The 10,291-nt window shown below is 38.5% G+C and overlaps 1 protein-coding gene across 1 annotated transcript in view; it reads left to right on the forward strand.

Annotated features, from left to right (window-relative positions):
* The window catches only part of LOC101863574 (ATP-dependent translocase ABCB1), a gene marked incomplete in the record, with an annotated part of 82,729 nt that overhangs the window by 56,326 nt on the left and 16,112 nt on the right, over positions 1–10,291 (forward strand). The window contains 7 exon segments of the mRNA XM_013080880.2: positions 45–216; positions 1,193–1,317; positions 2,910–3,081; positions 4,147–4,260; positions 8,065–8,175; positions 8,666–8,791; positions 9,122–9,325. Coding sequence (XP_012936334.2) covers positions 45–216; positions 1,193–1,317; positions 2,910–3,081; positions 4,147–4,260; positions 8,065–8,175; positions 8,666–8,791; positions 9,122–9,325 — 1,024 coding nt within the window.

A 10,291-nucleotide genomic window follows, 5' to 3' on the forward strand; every position in this document is an offset into this window, starting at 1 on the left:
TGCATTACTTTCAGTATCGTTCTCTTTGTCTTTTTTCTTAACAGGGATGTTAACCATATTCAAAGTGGAATCGGCGACAGAATGGCTAACACCATATTCTACCTTTCAAGTAGCATTGCTTTGATCATATACTCCTTCATTGAAGGATGGGAATTGGCGCTTGTTATTTTGTCAGTGTCTCCGTTCATTGGAGTATGCTCATCTATGCTTTTAAAGGTGATAAGTTCTTTGTTATCGGTGCACATTAGAAACTATAACATAAGTAATGAAGAAGGGCGTGACATTTGGTCACTAAATAGCCAAACTGCTTAGAACATTGTCTCCCTCGTGGTGAAAAACGACGTTCCGTGTTTGAAACTTGAAAGCCCAAGAAGGCTGGGAATTGTGTTGATTTTTAAGCTTTTAAGCTTTTGTTTTTTATTTACCTTGTGATCCTCTAAACCAAGGTTTGTTATTCTAAACTATTGAACTGCAGCGTTGCTGTGGAAAATAAGTTATCCTCATGCTAGTGACCTCTGGCTTGACTGCAGTCGTGAACACAGAAGACTCCACTTATAACAGTTTTAGATATTACTTGATTTCGCCGATAGCAGGCTTACATGTATAATAAATCCCGGGGTCTGATCTCTGACGATATGTTTTTAAAAAGTTCTTTGTGTTCTGGCATTTGGACAGACATGCTTGGCTATAATGCTGGTTGATAAAATCCAAAAGCAAACGGATAAGAGAGCGGAAAAAAGCAACTGAAGTTAAACAACAGCCAATATTGCAGGCAAATTGCACCTAGGTACGTGGCCCACAGCTGTTCTAAGTTGATTGTGTACACATTATATGATGTGTCCGTGTGTGCTAGGGAGGGAGGGGGGACTGGACTCACTTTGATGTTGATGCAAGTCCATTCAGTGACATTGCATGACGTTGATCTGGTACATAGTCACACAATATGTTTGCTTGAGCTCAAAATCACTGATCAAATTTTTCGTTGTTAAGTAGAATTGTTGTGAGGGGCCAAACGTATCGATTTTAAGTAAGATGTTTTACCCCTTTGTCTTTGGCTATTTCATATTCGTTTTTTTTTTGGTGTTTTAAAACGTCAACTTTTGTATTTCCTTCAGAAATATTGATTAAGAAAGTATGAAGGTAAACGTTCTGCAGGTCTGGTTTTATTTTCACTTGAACTTGACACCCGCAGGCTCACGCTCTAATGTCGTCCAAAGAACAAGCAGCCTACGCTAGAGCTGGTTCTATAGCAGAAGAAGTACTCGGCTCTATAAAGGCAGTCGTATCCTACGGTGGACAGCAGAAGGAAATCGACAGGTATGAGATTATTCTACAGCCTGATAGGCACAGTTTAGACGATTCAAAGCTGTGTGGGATACAGCATCCTAGTAGAAAGTCGGACACACTTAATAAAATAGACTCCTCGACGTCTTTGGTGTGTGTTGGCACACGCGTGGCCATGTACACCATAGATTTCGGATACATTATGTTCCTTGTAACATTTTAGGTAGTGGTGGTGGTAGCGATGATTGAGTTCAAAGTAATGTGAAAACTAAACAAAATATTTACGTGTGTTTTTGTTCACGGATAGCAAAATTGAGAGAATGTTTATTTTCTTAAGGAAATAAAAATTGCATTGAGATATAATGAACAGTCAGCTCTTACAATATGTCTTACTCTTATTTAACTCAATGCTCATAACTGATGTTGCTTGAAAACACAACATTTTCCCTCCAACCGTGACAGGTAAGTACATTTACAACGAAACGTATGCATTCGAACAACGTGACAAGAAACCATGAAAAAGAAAAATATAAACAATCTTAAATCTTTCTTACCAATTTTTTTCTGATTTTCTCCATTCACAGAACAGGTCTCACCGAATTGCAATGTACTCGGAAAATCCCCCCCCCCCCAGTAGTCAGATTGAAATCAAGTTTTAGTAATAAGGCTTATGCGCTTTTAATGGCTGGTACGGAGAAGGATCACCTTGTTTAAAAATTACGTCATCTTAACATAAATCATATCATAAAAAGATATGAAAATACCACACCTTTTTTGTCTTTTTGTTAACTTTGCTAGTAGTAGGAATACATTTCAATTTCATGTAAGTTGAGACCTTGAAGGAATACGACCCACCATTTTATTCTACAGCCTTTTGAAATGAGGCATATAAAATGGAATAATTCAATAACAACGTGTTCTACGCCTGGTCAGCAAATGAAAGCCTCAAGTCTTATTACTGGGATATCATTGTATAGAATTTACTTTCAACCTGATTGTGGCCGAAACTTTTCTTTGTATTCAAATGAGATGTACTAGGTTTAATCAAATATATGGCAAACTAGGTCATCTTGTAAAATCTGACTTCTTGTTGTTGCTACACTTCTGCCGTTCTCTTCTTTGCGTGTTTGTTTTTGTTCTTTTTGGTTTGTGAAGCAAAATAAGTATGTTTAACTAGTAGTGTGGTGCTTTGTTTATTTAGTAGATTTTAAAACATTGTTTGATTATCGATGCTCGAGCAAGGCTTACACCCACAAGGATGTCCTATGGACAAATAAATTGCCAAATCACGACATCATCCCTCATCAGTCGAAAAGTCCTATTACTTTGGAATATGTTTTTTTCTGTAATCATTTTATTGCATCGTAAAGTGGATGCCTTCCGCAAGGCACATTTATAAACACCAAGGCAAAAAGACATCAATTAGTTCTCAATTTAAATGGTTTGCTATTCAGATTCTAAGAATCCAATACGAAGACTAACATTTGGCTACGGCAAAGCACAACCTTTTTTTATGGATATTTTTTAACGCTTGTTTTCGTTTGCATATATCCCTATTGTTCATTTGTTTTTGTGCGTGTGAGTCACTGGCTTCCGTCAAATGTGACCATGATATTTTATCTCAGGTACAAAATCTACGTGAACGAAGCCAAGAAACGTGGAATCCTAAAAAACATAGTGATTGGATTCTCGATGGGCGTGAACCATTTCTGTGTCTATTGTCTCTACGCTATCTCCATCTGGTATGGGGGTAAAAAAGTGCGAGACGACGACTACGACCTGGGTAAAGTGCTATTGGTGAGAAAAACTGAGCATCTATTTGTTAAAGTTTTTGTTGACTGTACTCTTTGGTACCCATATTTTCTTCGAGTGATAGTGATACGCGGGTTAGGAGGCACGAGGTACAGCTGAAGTGAATATATTTTTGTTTGGGCTCTAAATTAAGTATACTGGGATTCCCAGTAACCAATATGGGTCAAGAAACAGAAACACACTATCCCTATACGATTTCACTGTCAATCTTCTGAATTCTTCAGATGCACAGGGTTCAACAGACCAAACTTCGCGCAACTTCTATGCAGGGATTCTGAAAAAGATTGATTTGATACAGCCGTGACATTTTAACACAGTATTTCTATATATACAACCTGCAACGTACTAAAGATTCACTTTCCTAAGTCTCATACTTTTCTTGTACTTGCCCTTTTAGTGTCATACACACAATACTCGGACAAAAAAAATGATCACAATCAGAGTGATACTGTCAATCTTTTTAACACGGACAGAAATCTTATTACAATATCACAATACTCTTTTAGTACGTTGCAAACACAATATCTAGAAAATGTCATGAAAAGTGGGACTAAGCTGTGACATGTACTTTCAGAAATATCTCTACAGAGGTGACCGCCCCCGGCCCGAGAAAATCATAATTTTGAGAAAACTGAAAAAACCTGAATTCATACTGGTCTATTTCAACACAATGTTCATAAACATGGCATATGTGAGCACTTTATAGATGCTTTAGACACTTGAAAATATCTTCAGTCGGTAAAGCAGATGTTGCTTTACTAAAATAGTACAAATCGACTTTTTCTGGCTGTTGGCTACTGCCATGGTGTACCTTAAGGGACCCTTCTAAGAACATCAAACACCATGTCAAATATTTTGTTTATTTAACAAATTTCATATGATGTGATATGGGCCAATGGTTTTAAATACTGACAAAACTTACATACTTGCTTACTTACTTATTTACTACTTACCTACAAGCACCACGAATGTATGCTATCTCATCTTTCGATACCTTGCTTTCTTTCAATTATATATTCTGTATAAAAAATAAACGCACTATTTCTTTAGGTGATGGTTAGCGTCCTTTTGGGCAGCATGCATTTGGGGAAAGCGTTGGACAATATGCAGCATGTGGCAAGTGCACGGGGAGCTGCTGCCAAGGTGTATGAAATCATTGACAGGGTAAGCAATCTAGGTAACCTTCAACCCGCTTCTACAAGGAGTCAAGATCCAAACAACAAACAAACAGTACAACCTTTTTACTAAATATCTTGCACACAATTTGTACAAGAATATGGTAATTTGGAACAGATATAATTCATTCCAAATTAATTTGTTTGACAGACAATTCACAAAGAATATACCTATTTTTGAAAACAAAAGTAGCTATTATAAAAATAAAACACCTATAAACACAAAATGCACCAATTTAGGAGATCTTGTAAGGAAAGTCATAAAAAGATTGTTTTTTTCTTTCCATTTCATTTTATTTTATAAATCTGATCTATCCATCATTGTAACCTTTAAACAATATTTCTTTCCTCCTCATCATCATCCAGTGCCAGATCTGCGACAGACATCGGCGATCATGGTTTCCCATTCATTCCTTTGCTCGGATGCTCTCAAAAGCTATGTTTCCCTGATCTTTTCCTGTTACCCATTTGTTCAGGTTCCCTAAGTATGTTGTTCTGGGCCTAACCCTGCCTCGATTGCCCTCAATTTCGCCAGTGAGAGCTAGATGTTCAAGACCTTTATGTCCATTCAGGTGTCCCAAAAACTACATTTATTGTTTCCTGATTGTTTTTAACGTTGAGCATCCCACGTGGGCTTCATCAAGCATTACCTCATTTGATTTCTTTTCTTTCCACGATACTCTTAGCAGTCTCCTACGAAACCACATTTCTGTTGCTTCTATTTTATTTTCACTGTCTTTAGTGATTGTCCAGCATTCACAGCCATATAGAAGGGTTGACCAAACATAGCATTTCAGGACTTTCATTTTAGTGTTCATTGAGATGTTTCTATTTTTCAGGATTTGGCTCATTTACTTGAAACTAGCCTTAGCCATTGTAGTTCTCCTTTTTATTTCTGTGGAACATTTGGCATAAGATGTTATCATATATCCTAGATATTTAAACTGTTGGACTTGTTTGATCTTTTCATATTTGCTAATGAGATTACAACTAAGATTTGCTGCTTTTTTGGATATTACCAAGCATTCTGTTTTCTTTATATTCTACAATGATCCTTTACTTTCACTTTCTGTTACAAGAGTATCTAGAAGCAATTGAAGGTCCTTTCCGGAGCCTGATATCAAAACTGTGTCATCTGCATACCTGATGTTATTAATATTTTCTCCATTTACTTTGAGGCCTGGGCATTCTTCTATGTTTCTAAGGATTGTTTCAATGTACTTGTTAAAGAGGTCTGGTGATATAACACATCCTTGCCTCACTCCTCGTCTAATCTTCATATATTCACTGTATTCTCCATTAATTCGTACAGCAGCCTTTTGGTCCTAGTACAAATTTATGATAATTCTTAGATCTTTTTCATCTATGTCTAGCTTTTCGAGTATTATAAATAGCTCAGCATGTCTAACTTTATCGAACGCCTTTGAATAATCTATGAAGCATAAATACAGATCTTTCAGTGCTTCAATACATCTTTCCATCAACATTGTTACGTGAATATAGCATTTCTAGTGCCCTTGTCAGGAACAAAGCCCAATTGCGTTTTATATATCTCTGGTCTTACACTTTTTCTCAATCTTCCCATTATTACTCGAAGCAATATTGTTGTAATATGACTCATAAGGCTAATTGTTCTATGCATATCACATTCAGTGGCACCTGGTGTTTTAGGTAAAGCTATAAAAATTGATTTCATCATATCTTCTGGGATCTCACCGCTAACATAAATAGCATCTCCTACAAAGTTGAAAAAATATGTTTTTTAGATTCTGTAATTCCGAGAACCAAAGGTCTATATTTCCTCCTTTGGACTCAACACATTTGAACGTGTCTTTCGCAATGTTCAGTGGTGGCCAAACACAAGGATCCACTCAACCATGAGTACTCAAAGCCACACACACAGTACAACTTACAGTATGGAGCTGTTTCTAAAGACAATATATATAGAGGGGAGAGAGTTGAGGTTGCCCGAGTAGACAGCATTTGTGGTACAGTCGTAGATGAAGATATGCCTTGAGAATGCGGACCGTGAGAACCAGGAAAGTCATTGCTGCAGCCATAGTCTACTGACGGACGTCTCATGAGGCTCAGCTACTGAATTCTGCACCCTGGTGCCGTTTAAAGGGGTGTAACCGGTGGGTGTTTGACCTGAATTGGTCGTTGTGTCATGGAATGTTTAGTTCTGATTCTCTTCATGTCCTAACTGATGAAGCATTTCCTCCGTACATTTTTTCCGTACCTTGTGCGAAACGTACCAAATGAGTTGGTGTTGAGGGAATATTCAATACAAAAAGCTCTCTGCTATTTACTGATCTTAACCATGAAACTTGGGGAAAACTATCTGCAAGCTTCTGTTGGCCTGTTAAACTACTGTCGTTTGCAATATGGCGCAATCGTTGGGATTTTTGGTGGTAGGCCTAATGCAAACTCGTGCGTGTTTCTACAAAAAATGGGGACATAGCTGAAAATGGGCTGTTTTTTACGCGCTATGTGGAGAAAAACTATTCGGTGGATTTATCTAAAATAATATCAGACAAATTCCTTTTGACTTCCAAATGTTGTGTACAAATTTGAAACGCAAAACTTCATAGTGGAAGAGTATATTAACAAAAAAGGTTGTACAATTTTGTTTGTGGTTGTTGGTTGTTGTTTTGTTTTATCTCCCTGTATGTGTGTCAGCGTGGTGACTTTGGGCGCTCATTGCAATAATGAAATCAACAAAAGTGACATTTTCAACCCTCTGGAAAATTTTTAATGATTCTTTTTTATTTTTGGTGGTGAAAGGGGGGGGGGGGGGGGGCTCTACAACTTCAATTACCGTTCATAAAAAGTCTCCATAAATATAAATTGGGATTTTCCAAGGACATTGAAGCTTTGAAAGTCTCTAAACTTTGCGGAGCATTTTCTCTCTAATTTTGCCTCAGACATCGGGCGATCCCCAGCTACTTAAATCACAGATTTCTTGACTACTGTTCGAGAAAGATTGTATTTTTTCATCAAAAGCAAGAAACATAAACAAGCTTTAAGATAATACCAAAACTCTTCATACAACACAATTGACATTCGCCGGACTCCACCGTGTCGTGACACATACCTATTCACAAACCCTCTTTCCGGCTTGGCGTCTCGGCTACCTCCATGTTGGCTCCATAGAGAGTGGAAAGGAACGTAGTAGGTCTAGTGAGCTCTGAATGGAGGCATCAACTACACGTTTACAGAAACATGCGCTATGTAAGGTCATTCTCCTCGAATAACAAAAACTACCCTACATGTTTTGTATTCAGGATTCAAAATGTCCCCACTCCTTCCAAGAATAGTTTTTATTTTAATATACAATCTTTAACGGGGTCATATTGAGCCTCGATTCTATTACAATCTCTTCTACGCCTTTAGATGTGGGAAAATTCATAAACACTGTGACGTCAATACTGTAGGTTTGATATTCACATTGTGAAATTCTGTCAGTGTGAAGTCTCTAAGGAAAATTAATGCGTTATCTGCCTGTTAGTCACTAATAATAGCCCAAAAGTGAAATAAAATAAAAACATTAAAGACTATTTAGATGGCAACGGATGGCAACAAATGCAATTTTAAGAAGTGATACAATAAGTTTGATCAGCAGAAAATGGGTAGTGTTAAGGTAACCGTCATTTAAATTTAAGAACTGAGCATTCATGGTCCACGCTCAAAACCATGATCTTAATTTTTTTAAAGTCTTAGTTATAGCGTTGTAAGAGCAATGTGGAAAAAAATCCAGAAAAGTAAACACTTACCATTTTCTTTCCTTTCATAGGTATCAGAAATAGACAGCAGCTCACCCTCAGGGGAGAAGCCCGCATCTTTAGTCGGCAGAATACGATTCAAAAACGTTCACTTCTCGTACCCTGCAAGGCCCGACGTTACGGTGAGTAAAGAATCGAAATGGAGATGCAAAGCAAGAATTAGAAATGAAAAAATCGAGGTTCATCTTTCCCATTTACAACACGAAAGGTTTTCCAAACTGCTAGACAAAATAAATAGACAAAGAAGAAATCGAGAGAAATGGAACACAGAAAGAGATAAACAGCGTGAGAGAAAGATAGAAAGAAGTAGATCGATAGACAAATAGACAGAGAAAGGAAGAGAGAGAAAGAGAGAAAGAGAGAGAGATAGAGAGAGAGAGAGAAAGAGAGAGAGAGAGAGAAAGAGAGAGAGAGAGAGAGAGAGAGAGAGAGAGAGAGAGAGAGGGATGGAGGGAGGGAGGGAGAAAGAGAGACAGACATACAGACAGACAGACAGACAGACAGACAGACAGACAGACACACAGACACACAGACAGACAGACAGACAGACAGACAAATTGGCGGTGTGAAATAGGAACTCATATATTGATTTATTGATTCGGTCTTTTTCAGGTGCTGGACGGACTGACCATAGAAGCTAAGCCCGGTCAAACAGTAGCGTTGATCGGCTCGAGTGGTTGTGGGAAAAGCACGTGCGTGCAGCTGCTGCTCCGCTTCTACGACCCGCTGCGTGGACAGGTGAAGTGAATAGCACGTATTAACTGTCCAATTTTGCAAGATTTGTAGCGTGGAGACGGCTATTTCTGTGAACGTTTATAGCCCAATGTACCGATTCTGCTCACGGCGAACCCATTTGGATTACTTGAAGACGATCGTGATGAACGTCTCTCCAAATCACCCTCCGAGCTTTTTTCCTTTAGGAAACTATGTGATTTAGGTGACTGCTGTTTAATCCATAAAGTCAGTAAAAATTTAATCAAAATGTTCAACAGTCACCAGTTTCTAGAAAAAGAAATGAAAACACAATAGGAGTCCAGAAAAATGATGTGCATTTCTGACTGTTCCCAGGTCTTCCTCGACAATCACGATCTAAAAGACCTGAACGTGAATTGGCTACGTCGACACATCGGTATCGTCAGCCAGGAACCAGTACTTTTTGACAAGAGCATCGGAGAGAACATTCGCTATGGCATGGAAAACGCTACAATGGAAGATGTTATACGCGCGTCCAAGGAAGCCAACGCTTTCTCCTTTATCAATGCATTTCCAGAGGTAACAGGGGTGTTCCAAAATTTTATTTGCTAGAAAGAATGAAAATGGACATATTTCAAATAACCTCAATCACTGGCTCGTAATAGTAAAGAGACGGAGAATTAATCCTAAGTTTGGAGTAAGTTAGAGAAAGTCACATTATGTCAGATCTGCAATAACCCAGTGGCTAGGATGGAGCAAATGTCGAGCCATCATATACAAATCAGAAATACAAAGGTGGATTTAGGTTCCAGAAAAAGAAAATACATGAATAACAAAGTCTCTTTTTACAGTGTCCCCAAATAGTATATATCTGTGTGTCTTTAAGTGTTGTCAAATGAGTAGATTGCAAGTCACCAATTGGTGAATGTTCTGTCGGACTCGGAAATGTAATGGGCTTGAATATAATTTGACCTTTTCCTCAACCTCACTGCGCACGTAATGTTTTATATTCTCTGACTTTTTTCTAACATGCAGTTTCTTCATTAGCTTTTCCATTCGATTAAAGTGGCTATTAGGACTCGAGTCCGAATAGCCCTCGGTGGCTGTTCGGACTCAAATTCCAATGCGCGTGCGCATTCACCGGATGTATCGGAAGCGAAGTAGTCAGACTTACTCCGCCAAAGAAAAATGGTTTCAGTAAATTCAGCAATGGCGATCGATTTTCATCTTCCATCGAATTCGACCAAAGCCTGAAAGAATTTGAGAATTAGGACAAACTGTGGCAGGGGTTAAAGATGGAGAGGTAGCGGCTACATTGGAAGGGGATACAAAGGGTGAAAGAGAAGCTACAGAGGAGGAGGAAAGAGGGGGGGGGACAGAAGTGGGGGAAGGAGAATGACAGAGGATGAGGAAAGAAGGCAGGCAGAAGGAGTGGGAGAAACACAAAAGTTGTTATGGGGGACACAGGGTGGGCAAAAAGAGCAGGAGAAACATTATGAGCTGTTGTTAGGGGGGGATTAGGTGATTTTGAAAAAGGTGGAACTC

This window comes from Aplysia californica, unplaced genomic scaffold (assembly GCF_000002075.1).
Source record: "Aplysia californica isolate F4 #8 unplaced genomic scaffold, AplCal3.0 scaffold00104, whole genome shotgun sequence".
Classification (NCBI taxonomy): Eukaryota; Metazoa; Mollusca; class Gastropoda; order Aplysiida; family Aplysiidae; genus Aplysia; species Aplysia californica.